Source organism: Stomoxys calcitrans, chromosome 1, assembly GCF_963082655.1.
Source record: "Stomoxys calcitrans chromosome 1, idStoCalc2.1, whole genome shotgun sequence".
Taxonomy (NCBI): domain Eukaryota; kingdom Metazoa; phylum Arthropoda; class Insecta; order Diptera; family Muscidae; genus Stomoxys; species Stomoxys calcitrans.
Window position 1 is genome coordinate 209342 of NC_081552.1, and position 14365 is coordinate 223706.

General features: G+C 39.0%; 1 protein-coding gene across 2 annotated transcripts in view; it reads right to left on the reverse strand.

Moving 5' to 3' along the window:
• Positions 1-1597: 1597 nt before the first annotated feature.
• LOC106093384 (transcription factor sox-3) overlaps positions 1598-14365 on the reverse strand; it is a 29166-nt gene continuing 16398 nt past the window's right edge. For both annotated transcript variants that reach the window (XM_013260438.2, XM_013260439.2), the window contains one exon: positions 1598-5333. In XM_013260438.2, coding sequence (XP_013115892.1) covers positions 4787-5333 — 547 coding nt within the window. In that variant the 3' untranslated portion in view covers positions 1598-4786. The remainder of the gene's footprint in view (positions 5334-14365) is intronic.

Consider the following 14365-nt stretch of genomic DNA (forward strand, 5'->3'; position numbering starts at 1 on the left):
CACGCTCGATGTAAATCGATGATATCTTCATTTTGTGTGTAAATATTTTGGAAGCATTTCACACTTCTCCTGGCCTTTGTTGCCGTGGTGCTTGACAGTAGAAGACGGCGCGGCAAACAAACAAACAAACAAACAATTGTCGATTCGATACGCCTCTTTTCGCTGCGGCATCCTGCATTATGGGGTGGGTGGTTGTGGTTGTGGCTGGAGTAGTTTTGTCGTGTCCTGGCTGGAAACAGAAACAATCGGTGTGTGCCGACATACATAATTGTCTTCTTTTACAGACAGTGGTTTTGTCTCGAATTGTCGCTACTGGCATTTCTTCACTCACATGAAATATCCATAGACATGACCTTGTGCTTCTGTGACAGCAAAGGCATCTTTAGAACCTGTAGTAAAGGGTGCTGGTGGCAACGCAACGGTGGCCAGAGGGAGGGTTGAGAGCCATAATAACTATTAGCCATTAGTGCGACTGTGAGTGGTCCTTATCAGCTTTGTGGCGACAATTGGTCGGAATGTGGTGCTGCAAGTTTGTAAACTTCAATCGGACCGTTTGTTGGTGTCTATTCTTGGGCCTTTCATTAACGAGTTCGAGTGGGCAATGGCGCTCGGCAATGCTTTGTTTTCGATTAACGTCTGTGAGTGTCTGATATTCATTTGTTTTGTTCTCTATTTTTGTTTTTTTTTTTTTGTTTTTTTTTTTTTTGTTTTAACACATAAGCTTCTCGAAGGGCTCATGTATGTTTGTGGAACCGTTTCATCTCCTTCAGCTACAGTCCGCTGGAAACTTGTTAGTGAATTTATTCGCAGTTTTTGAAAATCTCAAAAAACACACCGATGTGGATGACACTGCAAAAAGCTCTCGCCCTCTGCAGATGCAAATATTTGTCATTTGTTGCGGGTTTGTGAGGTGATGGGTAATCACCAAACCCATTTCTCCCGAGATTTTAATCCCACAGATGAGTGCGCACACAAGTGGGTGTTTAAATTGAATTTGCCACGCTAAACGCTAGCGTTTATTGTGCGAGTGTGCGCCACCGAACTATGCTACAGCGAAACCTCCCCCGTGCACCATGATTTTTTTCCATAAATGTTTTTGCCTCATGAATGTATGTGCGACCCGTTGTCTGGGAAAGGACTGAGTTTGGCAAGATTATGCCATCTCCTGTTCACAGACGGCGGGCTTGCACGTATGAATGTAAGCATCCAACTGTTTAGATAGAGTTGTAATGTAATTTAACCTAATAATGAACGCATCAAGAAACATAATGTTATCATACCAAGTGGTGCAAGGGGAATGAGAACGGATGACAGTTGCCGTATTTAACTTTTCCACATCTTACTCCAGGCCCCACTGAACAGAGTACTTCCATTAATCACAATGTGTAACGGGCTGATTGCGGTGTTCTCAATCACGAGGCGGTTTCTATATTCACTTTTAACGAAAAGGGTTTGAGATGGCATTTCGGCAATTATTCTCCCCTCATTTAGCAATTTTGAGATGCGATAGCCCAGTACTAACTAAAATAAAACATAGATTGGGCGTTTTTAACATTGAAAATCAATACTTGATTAAAATTTATTTACTGGCATTATCACAAAAATGGTATATAATACAATCTTACATACATATGCAGATCTTGGCTAAGTTACAAATTTGGCAATATCAATTTGGACATGTACAAATGCAAAAATACATATGGCTTTCTTTTTCTTACACACATACGCACAGACACACACACACAGATGTCCGACATACCTAAATATAAATATTCATCTTTGGCCAAGAGATTTTGGCATATGCTCGCGCAGTGGTTAATTAAAATACATTTCAAGAGTACACATCTTAACTCAGCAAAATTCATCACAAAAACAACTATCACTGCACGCCACCAACGATTTGATGAAATTTGAAATTAATTCTGCATTAAATTTGTTTGATTGTTTTGTCATGGTTTCAAGAAATTGTTGCAAGAAAATCACGTTGCGAGTACATATTTTCAAAGTTTCTTAACATAGCATATATTTTAATGTTAGTACGCCGGATTGGTGTTGCAAAGCTTGAAAACTATGGATGTGGGTGCATACTACAATGACATTTTTGACCGCAAAACATGAGAGAATCCCGGGGTCGGTAAGATTTTTACGAACTGATGGAAATGTTTGGCATGAGGCGATAAAAGCCGCTTGTTATACATATTTTGTTAATATAAAGCAAGTCATGCGTTGCCGCCGCCATATTTTAAAATTATAAAACTAAAACAACAACAAAACACACACACACAAAAACAGCAAAGACAACCAACCCAGTGGAAGGAAATATTTTTGATTAAAACATCTGTACAAAACCGCGCTTAAGGAGGTATTAGACGATATGAATTCTTATATGTTTTTTTATGCCTCAACTCTGAAAGTTGAACGCATCGTGTGATACGGATGAAACATTAAAAATGAAAATGGATTTTGGAATATATATGCAATTTTTTTACATTAAAGCGAGCTCTTATTTCATCGATTTCACGTCTATTAAAAGAAGCATTTGACGCACACAAGGAAAGTCATGTAAATGCAGAAGGAGACAGCACATGTCGTGCAATAGCATCTTTAACAATAACAATTTTGAAATAAATTATTTCTTTTTGTTTTGTTATTCGATTTGTGGAGACTTGAGGATAGATTTTACTTCCGAAATTTATGATACTTCGGCAAAATGCATTTTACAGAGATATGTATTTTCATTTTTGCCTAACGCATAAAATGACGCCAAGAACGCGAATATAAGGTGTTCTCAGGGAACTGACAACTTTGTGTTTGACTTTCGATAAATGTTTTTATTTCGCGATATAATAAGCATGAATAAGTGAGAGAATTTGTTTTAATTTTATGATATTTTTATACCCCACACTTTCTTCGTTATTCAAACACCATCGTTGGCCTAAGACCCCAAAAAGTATACATATACAGTGGCACAGATAAGTCCACATACCTTTTCGTAAATGCCAACAGTCATTTACGTAATTAGGATATGTTTTGCTCAATAAATCTCTACTAACTATAACACAGGTGGCCATGGTGAACAATTTTAACAACATTCGATTTTTGGCGGAAAATCTTGTTCGTACGCAAATTTCGTTCTATAAACCATATTTTTTGAGTGGAGTATACAGACTTTTCTGTGCGTCTGCATATTTTATCATGAAAAACCTTTTGGCTCGTGCCGAAAGCACGCTAACATTCGAATGATTTAATCTGGCGGCTGTAATTTTTGCACAACTACTTCTTGTTGATGTGGGTCGGTTGGTATTGTAAATGGTCCTAAACTATCCATGTTTAGGTATAGCTCCTATATACACAGTTTTCTCGATTATATTCTTGAGCCTCTAGAGGGTGAGCTTATTTTCAATTTTGCGTGACGACTTCCCTTAAAGCCTCCAACATCTATCTCAACTATGGTTCGAACCTATACATAATCTTATATTGTTCCCATATAATAAAGGGCGTCATTCTCATCCGATTTGGCTGAATTCGTGTACGATGACTTCCCCCATGATCTTAAAAAGCTGTCGTCCGAATCGGACAATATCCTGATATAGCTTCAGGAGAGAAGAATCTCCGCTGTTCTTTATGGAATGTTCGTGACCAAATTTGCCAATTTTGCATATAAACCAACACCCGATGGTACTTCTTGGACCTTTAGAAGGCGCAATTCGAATACGTTTTTGCTGAATTTTTACACGACGACTTCTGCTATGAGCCTCAATGTCGTTTCAATGTATGTTTCAAATCGTTCCATAACCGGGTATAGGTTGCATATAAACCATGCTCTCGAATTGTCATTTTGAGCACCTATAGTCAGTAATTCTAATCCAAACATATATGAGAAACCCATGGGGATTTCTTGCCCGTTTTAGTTTCTGCCTATGAAGAGAAGCGGTGACAAGATCTCGACAGACGCGATTCATGGTGGAGTAAATATAACATTCAGCCTAGCGGAACTTCCTACGCTTTAACTTGTTTATATTTTTTTGAGTTTCTATGCAAAATGTTCAATCTTCTCCGTGGTCCACTTATTCATCCATTTTTTTCATGTTCGTATTTTGTGTTCTTTTAAGGTCCGTGCCCCAAAATGATCTTCATATTCGCGTTTCTCGGTTTATGTTATGGATATGTTTAAAAAATTAAATGTTTTGCGATGTTCTTCGGGAGTTGCGCTTTAAGCTTGATACCCCAGTCACACAATTTCATTCTAACTCACAAGATTGTTTATTCTAATAAATTGTCTTGGGAAACGTTTCAAATTGCTTGCATTCGGAAATTAAGTTTAAGCTGGAAATTTACAGCCTTATAACTTTGCTTTTATAAAATATTATTTATTCACAAACATTTCGCTTTAATTTGCAGACAGGTATGCACTGAGCTACAGTTTTGTGATGTTCACCTTTTGGTGCAGGCGAAACTCGTGTATTCGCTGAAAAGTATGTATACGTTAACGTCAAAAAGTTGGTTCGACGTTACCACATTGTGCAAAACCATATCAACATTTGTTTTAAGTGAGGTCCTTGGTCGAAACTACTGTCTGGTGGTTTGTGATTTGTGTAAAGAAAAACCGATACATATGTTCAAATATATTTGGGAAGCGTTGCGTTATCTAGCGAGTCAAAGAAACGAGTTGATGGCGAAATTCTATTGACGAATTTGACTTGGGGTTGTAATAATCCTCATTAACTGTGTGCGAGAATGGAAATTAAACGGCAGGTTCAGCGGCTCCGAAACGCAATGGAGTTGGTCAAATAATATTTGTGGGCGTCGTAGCTGTAGCAATTGTTAAAGTTGGAGACGACTTTGCAGATTTAATGCATCCGTAGGAGGAAACGCCGGTACTATTGCTACTGGGCGGAGAAGGCGGAGTCTCTGGACTAATGAGGGGCGTGCATCCGAAATAGCGCCATGGATGATACAAACTTCCAGCGTACATGGCCTGGAGGCGGGCTTGCAAGTCAAGAGCTATTGTAGGATCCAGGGGGTAGTGCGAAAGAGATGCTGGAAAAGTATTCGAAAGCCTTGGGGGCATGTTAAGCGTGAGTTCCAGGGGCGATCCAAAATTATACTTATGTCCAGCTAAGGTCGTTGAAGTCAAGCTGCTTTGATGACTGCTTCGCTGATGGTTATGCAAAGAGTGATTGTTAGACCCATTCACATTGGATTCATGGTGTGCTTGGCCACCACCATTGCCATTGGAACTGTTCGTTGCCGGTATTGGCGATTTATTTAGAGTTTTCGGTTTTCGTCTTGGCCGGTATTTGTAATCGGGATGCTCTTTCATATGTAGTGCCCTAAAAAGAAAAGAAAAAAACTGCATTTTATAAAAAGATGTGGCCACTAAAAGCTGCCATTGCTTATTAGAATTACGTCATTTGTTATAGTATTTTATGCACATTGTAAACGAATGAGAAATGTTTAACAAAGCCTTTCTCGCCATATGTGCATTTGACGATTTCTTTAAAAAGTACATCAACATTACACACAATGATAATTAGAACTGATGATTCCCGAAAATCAAAAAATTCTGCAGAAACATATATTGTTCTAAAAATATTTGGGAGTGAGATTTCCGGAAACCTTTTCATTGTCTACTAGCATTTGATGTTTTCTATTTGAGATAAAAAATCAAAGGAGGTAAATTCGGTAGGCCAAAGTAGGGTTCTAAATTTAAACCGATTTAAAAAAAATCCTTCTCATTCTTTTTTTTAACTTAACAGTGTGCTGTTCTTCGAAACGTCTTAAATTTTACTATTTTACTATGTTTTTCTGAGATGCGAAATATACAAAACAATAATTGGAAAAAATAACTTTATTGTATTATTTTTAAGCGTAATAGAAAAAAATAAACAAGTAAGAGCGTGCCAAGGAGGCCACCTTAGCTCAGAGGTTAGTATGTCCTCCTATGACGCTGAACGCCTGGGTTCGAATCCTGGCGAGACCATCAGAGAAAATTTTCAGCGGTGGTTTTCCCCTCCTATTGCTGGCGTCATTTGTGAGGTACTATGCCATGTAAAACTTCTCTCCAAAGAGGTGTCGCACTGCGGCTCGCCGCTCGGACTCGGCTATAAAAAGGAGGCCCCTTATCATTGAGCTTAAACTTGAATGGGACTGCACTCATTGATATGTGAGAAGTTTGCCCATGTTCCTTAGTGGAATGTTCATGGGCAAAATTTGCAATTTACAAAAGAAAAAAATAAACAAGTAAGAGCGTGCTAAGTTCGGCCGGGCCGAATCTGACCATAAATGATTTGAATGCTGAACATTGTAGAAGTCATTGTGTAATATTTCAGTTCATTCGGATAAGAATTGCGCCTTGTAGGGGCTCAAAAAGCAAAATCGGGAGATCGGTTTACATGGGAGCTGTATCAAGCTATGGATCAATTCAGACCATATTGGACACGAATGTTGAAGGTCACGGGAGAAGCCGTTGTAAAAAATTTCTGCCAAATCAGATGAGAATTGCGCCCTCTAGAGGTTCAAAAAGTCAAGATCCCAGATCGGTTTATATGGTGGCTATATCAGGTTATATACAGATACTTAGCATACTTAGCACATCTCAAAACAGCTCATACAAAATTTCAGCCAAATCTGATGAGAATTGCGCCCTCCATCGGCTCAAGAAGTCAAAATCTGAAGATCGGTTTATATGGTTATGAACCGGTTTGACTCATACTTTGCAAAATCTGAAGATCGGTTTATATGGTTATGAACCGGTTTGACTCATACTTTGCATAGTTGTTGGAAGTGATACCGAAACACCACGTGCAAAATTTCAATCAAATCGAACGAGAATTGCGCCCTATGGAGGCTCAAGAAGTCAAGACCCAATATCAGTTTATATGGCAGCTACAATCCCAATCGACCTAAAAGTATTTGTGCAAAAATTCAAGCGCCTAGCTTTACTCCTTCGAAAGTTAGCTTGCTTTCGACGAACGAAATCGACTTAAAATGACGATCAAGAATATATATACAATACTTTGAGGGGTCTTAGACGGATATTTCGAGGTGTTACAATCAGAATGACCCTCATCCTATGGTGAAGGGTACACAAATCTTGGTCACAAAGGAAGTCGTCGTCAAACTCCAAAGGTGAGCAAGCTTATCTCGGTCCATACGAACGCTACGGGTACTTTATAGCCATTGTTTTTTTAAAGGCGCCAATAACTTGCCTTGTGGTTCATTACATTATTGAACCACCACCACGCTTAACTGTTGCACTTCCCATTATATGCGACTTAACGCATCTTAATAAAAATAACTGCACTGCAAAACACTCCAATTGTTGATAAAGGGTTAGCGTGTCCGCCTATGACGCTAAAAGCCTGGGTTTCAAATTCAAACTCTTTTCGAATACTTTTGGATTTGGATTCGATGTTAATAAACACAATTATAATCGAAGACTTCCATTTTTCCACAACTCCATTATGATTTTGTAATATGGATCTGTGTAAGTATTTTTGCCAACCACTGGTCTCAAACACTCACTTTTTCGCCATAGTAGGAGACCCACAAGCGAATAATTATTGAATAATCGTTTGCGGCTAACGAAGGTCTTTTGCAATTAAAGAGTTTTTGGATTTACAACAAATGGAAGGTCGTAGACAAAGCTGCCTAAAGGGTTTACAATAAACAAATTTAGTTGCGTTGCATTTTGATTCCAATACAACGGCAGACGGATAACAAGTATATAAAGCACCGAATCAGGATGCATTTCTGTGCCGTACATTACATTACAATCACAGTTATGGCGCAGGATAAATAACATATTTTAACCACAACCGACTAATAATGTGTGCTGTATTTTCGTTGGAGCTTCTTCATTTATTCTGACAATATGACCAAGCTAACGCAACCGTTATATTTTGATATGTTTAACTATGGTAACGTCGTTATACAGCTCATATAGGTCGTGGTTCATACGACGCCGATACTCTCCATCAATGCAAACTGGTCCATAAATTTTACGTAGAAGCTTTCTCTCAAACACTCTAAACACTGCCTCGTCTGCTTTTCCAAGTACCCATACCTCGGAATCATATAACAACTCGGGTAGTATCAGTGTCTTGTAAAGTGTTATCGTCGTCTGTTGAGAAGTTGCCTTGTTTCTAAACTGCGTCTGATTTCCAGTATTTTTCTTAGCTTTGTTTCAGAACTGGTGCCATTTATCTCGGTTACGGCGGTGCCGATTTAGATAGAGTTGCTAACTATCTCAAAATTGGGGTTCCCAACTTTCCCATTTCCTTTATCTGTCCGGTTGTACGAAGTCTGATAAAAAATAATAGTTATTTTCAAATTTCGTGAGTTACGTATGTTCGATTTACGCATTTTTATTCTGTTATATTGGTATACATGTCTGTTATATATGTTGGTAATATACGCCATTTTGGATTTTCAGTTTGTTTTTGACAGATAACCCTTAGTCGTGTTTTGGTGTGCTCTTCAATTTTTTACTATTTGACAAAATGGATTAAAGAAAGTGGATAAATTTTGTGTAACCAAAAAGCGCGTTTTAGAACTGTTTCAAGGATTGGAAAAAATGGGAAAAATATCTGAGAGGGATTACTAAATTATTACTAAATTACAAGATTTTTCAACGGACCACGCGCAAGGAGTTCTGGGTGTTGATACAATCCATTTCGTCTTATCTCCCTTTACAGCCAGACTCATTGCAGATACTACTTCCTGTGACCAATTATATCGATAAGCGAGTAGCATGTGCTTTCTTGCGAATAGAGTGCAATATCAATTCTTCTCCAGAAGGATATTAAAGAGATCACACGATAAGCTGCCTCCTTGTCTGAAACCTCGTTTGGTATTGAATGGTTCGGAGAGATTCTTTACTATTCTTACTGAGGGACGTGTATCAGCATATGCCATCCTGCAGAGTTTTATAAATTTTGGATGGATACCGAACTCAGACTTGAGTTCGCTGGTCTTTTCCAAGATTTGGTGGATTTACCAGATCTAAAGCCTCATTGATAGGGCGCAATTAGTTCATTGTCTCTAGGTTTTAATGTTTCACACAGTACGTTCGAGAGTATCTTGTATGGGACATGGTATGCCGAGGATCCTTTGGTCTTAATTCACTCAGCGGACAACCCATCGGCTCCTGCTGTCGTGTTGTTCTTCAGTCGGGTCACTACCACTTGGACATCATTCTGACTGAGAGGTAAACATTCGGTATCCTCTTCGCCGCCATCGTCGGACACTAGCAGCTGAGTAAAATGTTTCGTCCATATCCTCAGCACATTATCTTTATCAGTTACCAGATTTCCTTCTTTGTCTGTGCAGGAGGATATGCCCGCTTCAAAGCCATTGGTGTGATGTTTGATTCTTTAGTAGAATTTCGGGACTTTATTCTGACTTCTGTTCGCCTCCAGCCGCAAACTGGGAACATACGCTGATGTTGGTCATTGGTTATTTGAAGGCGCCAATAAGTGCCTTCTCCGCATGCTTCTGGTCCGTGCCGGGATCGAAAAGAAGCCTGGACCCTGGTTCTGCTCGGTTTGCAGAACCGCTTGCGTCATCGTTCGGTATTGGTGAGGTGTAACCGGTGCATGGAGTGCGTGCATTTCCGATCTTGCTCTGGCCTTACGTCACTACGTGAGTATAGTTGCACTGAACATACTACAGTGCGGCAATATGCGAAACAGCGGCATCCTAGCACGGATATTGCCAGGCAAGTGCCGGGAAGTGTATCTTTCTGCCCTTCCTGATACAGCATTCCGTTCAGTAGAGACCCATCTCGCTTGCGCCTGGTGCTAGTGACCCCAAAGTTGAGTACAATGGGGATAGCAGTTAGGTCTAGTACTGCCGAGATAGAGTTATATAATGTGTACATATCACCGGTTTGCAGTTGTGCCCCCATAATGGCCATGCTTACAAGCCTGATAAGTGGGCTACTGCCTGACCATAATCGTCTGGTTCTAAGAGACTTTAATGCGCATCACGTTCCACGCCATTCTCCCCTACACTGAAAGGAAAAGCTTAGTGACAGAAATGAAATCTTACGTTGTATCAACAAAATTTGTCATAGATTGTGAGCCAACGCAGGGCTTCATTGTATAAATGACTAAAGTTTTATCGAGTTTCATTAACGTGAAATTAATGAAAATGTTCGTTGTTGCAATGATATATTTTCGTTGATACAATGAAAAACGTTCATTTATGCTATGAAGATTTGTATTAATGAAATCATTTCATTAATACAATGAAAAAGTGTCGAAGTGATTTGAACTCATGATCTCATATTTGGTAGTCTTCCACGCATCCCCTAGCCTACCTGCATCACTTACTGAATGATGAAATAACTCAATAAGCATTAATGGACAGCAAAATGTTTCTCAATTAAATTAAATTTAAAAAACGTATAGAAACTACATTAAAAAATACATATTTTTTTACTATGAATTTTGAATTCGAAGAAAAAATAAAAAAAATTGCCCAGCGATATGATTCGAGCCTGGGCTTGCAAATATGTCGGTAGCATGCAATATATCACTGCACAGCAATAAGTTTCTCAATTGAATTTAAAAAAAGTGTAGAAAGCATATTATAAAAAATTATTCAATAAGAAATATATAATTTTTGCGCCGAATTTTCTAAAAAAAATTATTTAAAACCAGTAAAAGCCCGCTAAGTTCGACCGGGCCGAATCTTATATATCCTCTACCATAGATCGAATTTGTCGAGTTCTTTTTCCGAGCTCTTTTTTTAGGCAAACAACGGACAAAAGAAAATAATTGATTTAATATTGGAGCTATATCAAGTTATGGTCCGATTCGGAACATAATTGAATTGGAGACCATAGCAGTAGTAGAAGTCTTGGTGTAAAATTTCAGCCAATTCGAGTAAGAATTGCGCCCTTTAGGGGCTCAAGAAGTGAAATAGAGAGATCGGTTTATATCGGAGATGTATCAGGCTACAGACCGATTCGGATCATATTTGATACGTATGGGTGAAGCCGTTGTACAAAATTTCAGCCAAATCGGATAAGACTTGCGCCCTCTGGTAGCTCAAGAAGTCAAGATCCCAGATCGGTTTAAATGGCAGCTATATCAGGTTATGGATCGATTTGAACCATATTTGACACAGTTGTTAGAAGTCATAACAAAACACCCCATGCAAAATTTCAGCCAAATCGGATAAGAATTGCGCCCTCAGTGGCTCAAGAAGTCAAGATTCAAGATCGGTTCATATGGCAGCTATGTCGGGTTATGAACCGATTTAAAGTATACTCAGCACAGTTGTTGGAAATCATAATAAAAAACCACATGCAAACTTTCAGACAAATCGGATAAGAATTGTGCCCTCTAGTGGCTCAAGAAGTCAAGACCCCAGATAGGTTTATATGACAGCTATATCTGGTTATGGACCGATTTCAACCAGCACAGTTCTTGGAAGTCATATTAAAACACCTCATGCAAAAGAATTGTGCCCTCTAGTGGCTCAAGAAGTCAAGATCCAAGTTCGGTTTATATGGCAGCTATATCAAAACATGGACCGATGTAGTCCATTTACGATACCACCGATGGACCGATTTCAACCAGCACAGTTCTTGGAAGTCATATTAAAACACCTCATGCAAAAGAATTGTGCCCTCTAGTGGCTCAAGAAGTCAAGATCCAAGTTCGGTTTATATGGCAGCTATATCAAAACATGGACCGATGTAGTCCATTTACGATACCACCGATGGACCGATTTCAACCAGCAAAGTTGTTGGAGTCATATTAAAACACCTCATGCAAAAGAATTGTGCCCTCTAGTGGCTCAAGAAGTCAAGATCCAAGATCGGTTTATATGGCAGCTATATCAAAACATGGACCGATGTAGTCCATTTACGATCCCAACCAATCTACACTAATAAAAAGTATTTGTGCAAAATTTCAAGCGGTTAGCTTTACTCCTTCGAAAGTTAGCGTGCCTTCGATTTATAACCTCTAAGCGCCGGACGTTTATTAACCAAAGAAAATACAGAACAAATTAAAAACTATGTTCAATTAAGAAATTTGTATATTCAATTAAAAAAGTTGCTGAAATCGAACCTATAAAGGAATTTGTATTATTGATTAACAATTTTGCTATTTGGATTTATGATAAGCTCAAAAATCTAATTAAAGTGTTTATGTACTCAATAAACTATTTATTTGAAATTTGCCATTTCTTTTAAATAACGTTTTTACTGTTTTAATAAAAATCAATTATTGATATTTTTCACATGAACAAAAAACTTTTTATATCATTGGATTAAATTGCGTATAAAAGATGAAAAATATTGCTAAAAAATATTTATATTTTTTCCTAAAAAAGAAAAATGTCTATTCCATTTTGAGCCTCTCTTCGTTGCCGGCGACATCGTCTGTAAAGCGTATTATAAACAATATAATTTATATACATACATATTTGAAATGAATCCTAATAAACACAAATCTTAGGATTCTGCGTAGAATACCACGAAATCTTGATCCATGTGTGTTATCTTCCATCCTCAGCGCCCAAGTCAATATGATCTATATATGGATCCTGGATTCGAGTACCTAACAATTGTCCTCAATCTGCCTTCGAACACTGGGCCGACAGGACCTAAGTCACTTTTGACGACGTAACTGTGACTGATCCGAAGAGGTTGTTCAAACGTCAATTTATTGTGTATCCCGAGGGTGACATGGCTAGGAGGAGAACCATTCGTCGTATCTGTGGTCTCTGAGCCGATGGACAGCCATCGCAATTTACAGTGGACGAAGTTACGAATGTAATCCGTGGGGCCAAGTCATCCAAGCCGTCGGGGCCCGGACGGAATCTCTACACTGATGCTGATGAAACTGGATCAACCTGGATTCGAGTACATTACAATTGTCCTGAATCTGTCTTCAAACACTCTTATAGGACCCAATGTCTGGAAGATGGGCAGAGTGGAAAGGACCCGAGTACGTGGAGTGGTACAGACCACTCTCGCACCAGTAGCCAAGACGCTTGAGAGACTACTGCTTCCGAACCGCGTTGGAGAATTTCCATTCGACGAGTATGAGCATGGATTTCGAAGACTGCATAACAACACAACAACTGCTTTGCATGCCATCGCCGCACATATTTGCTGTGGCTTCAACCAGCCCAGGCCATGTTATAGGACGGTCCTAGTAGTTGGACCAATCGATACGTCCCTCCAGTCAGGCTTGAAAAGCTAGGTCGCCAATTATCTGTGTGGAGACCACACAGATAATTGGAATATTGGTCATTGGATAATTGGTCATTTGTGGAATTTAGGGATAAAAAATCGAAACACCGTAGAATGAAACAGTGAGTTCCCCAAGGTTCTCCAACAACAACAACAATGAAGCTTTCCACTATCAGCAACCTGGGGAAGAGCGGGGTCTTTTGGCTAAGATTCCCGCGATAACGATGAACACCACACAAGTCGGAGCTCAAAGTTCCAGCCTGTGTGGTGCTCACAACTATCCCGTGTCGGCTGGAAAAATTTCCCATGAACATTCTGTTAAGGCACAGGGAATATTTGTCTCATGTCAATGAGAGCAGTCTGATTAAATTTTAAGTTTAATGATAAGTGACCTCCGTTTTTATGCCGAGCCCGAATGGCGTGCCGTTTAGCGACACCATTAAGTAGAGAAGTTTTAAAATGGCAGGATATCTCACAAATATAGCCAGCACTAGTTATACATAGGAAAACGGTCGCTGAACATTTTTTTCTGATGTTCATGCCGGTATTTGAACCCAGGCGTTCGCCGTCATAGGGGGACATGGTAGCCTCAAATATTTCGAATGTGGCTAATTAGGGTCGAAATTAAAAAAAAAAAAAAATTAAGGGCTAGTGTGTTCTCTATTTGCACAAAAATGTTTTCTCCTTTATGGCATGCATATACATATATTTTCCCATCCAATAGTGGTGGGCATTAAAATATTATCTATTGTTTCTATTTGATAACTCTTGATATACACTGTCATTCAGCGTATGCAAGAGAGATCTCAATTTCTTTGGCAGAGTTTTAACTAAAATGCAGCAAATGTTTGATCGAGACAGACAGCCAGACAACAAAAATGTATACGAGTACAATAGTTAAGTCGCTTTTGCCTACCGAAGTTATCAATGGTGTCTAGAGGCACTCACTAGGCATGCTTTGTGCGATAATCTAAAAAACACAATGACAACATTGTCCGTTTATAGGGTCGCAATTCTATGACGATCAGTTTGTGTGTTGATATTCCAACATTAGATTCACAATGAATGGGGGCTTTTGTTATGCCACAGCAATTCCCCAATTACTTTCTTTATTTACATATAAAGGCGTTAATGAATCAATCAAATGAG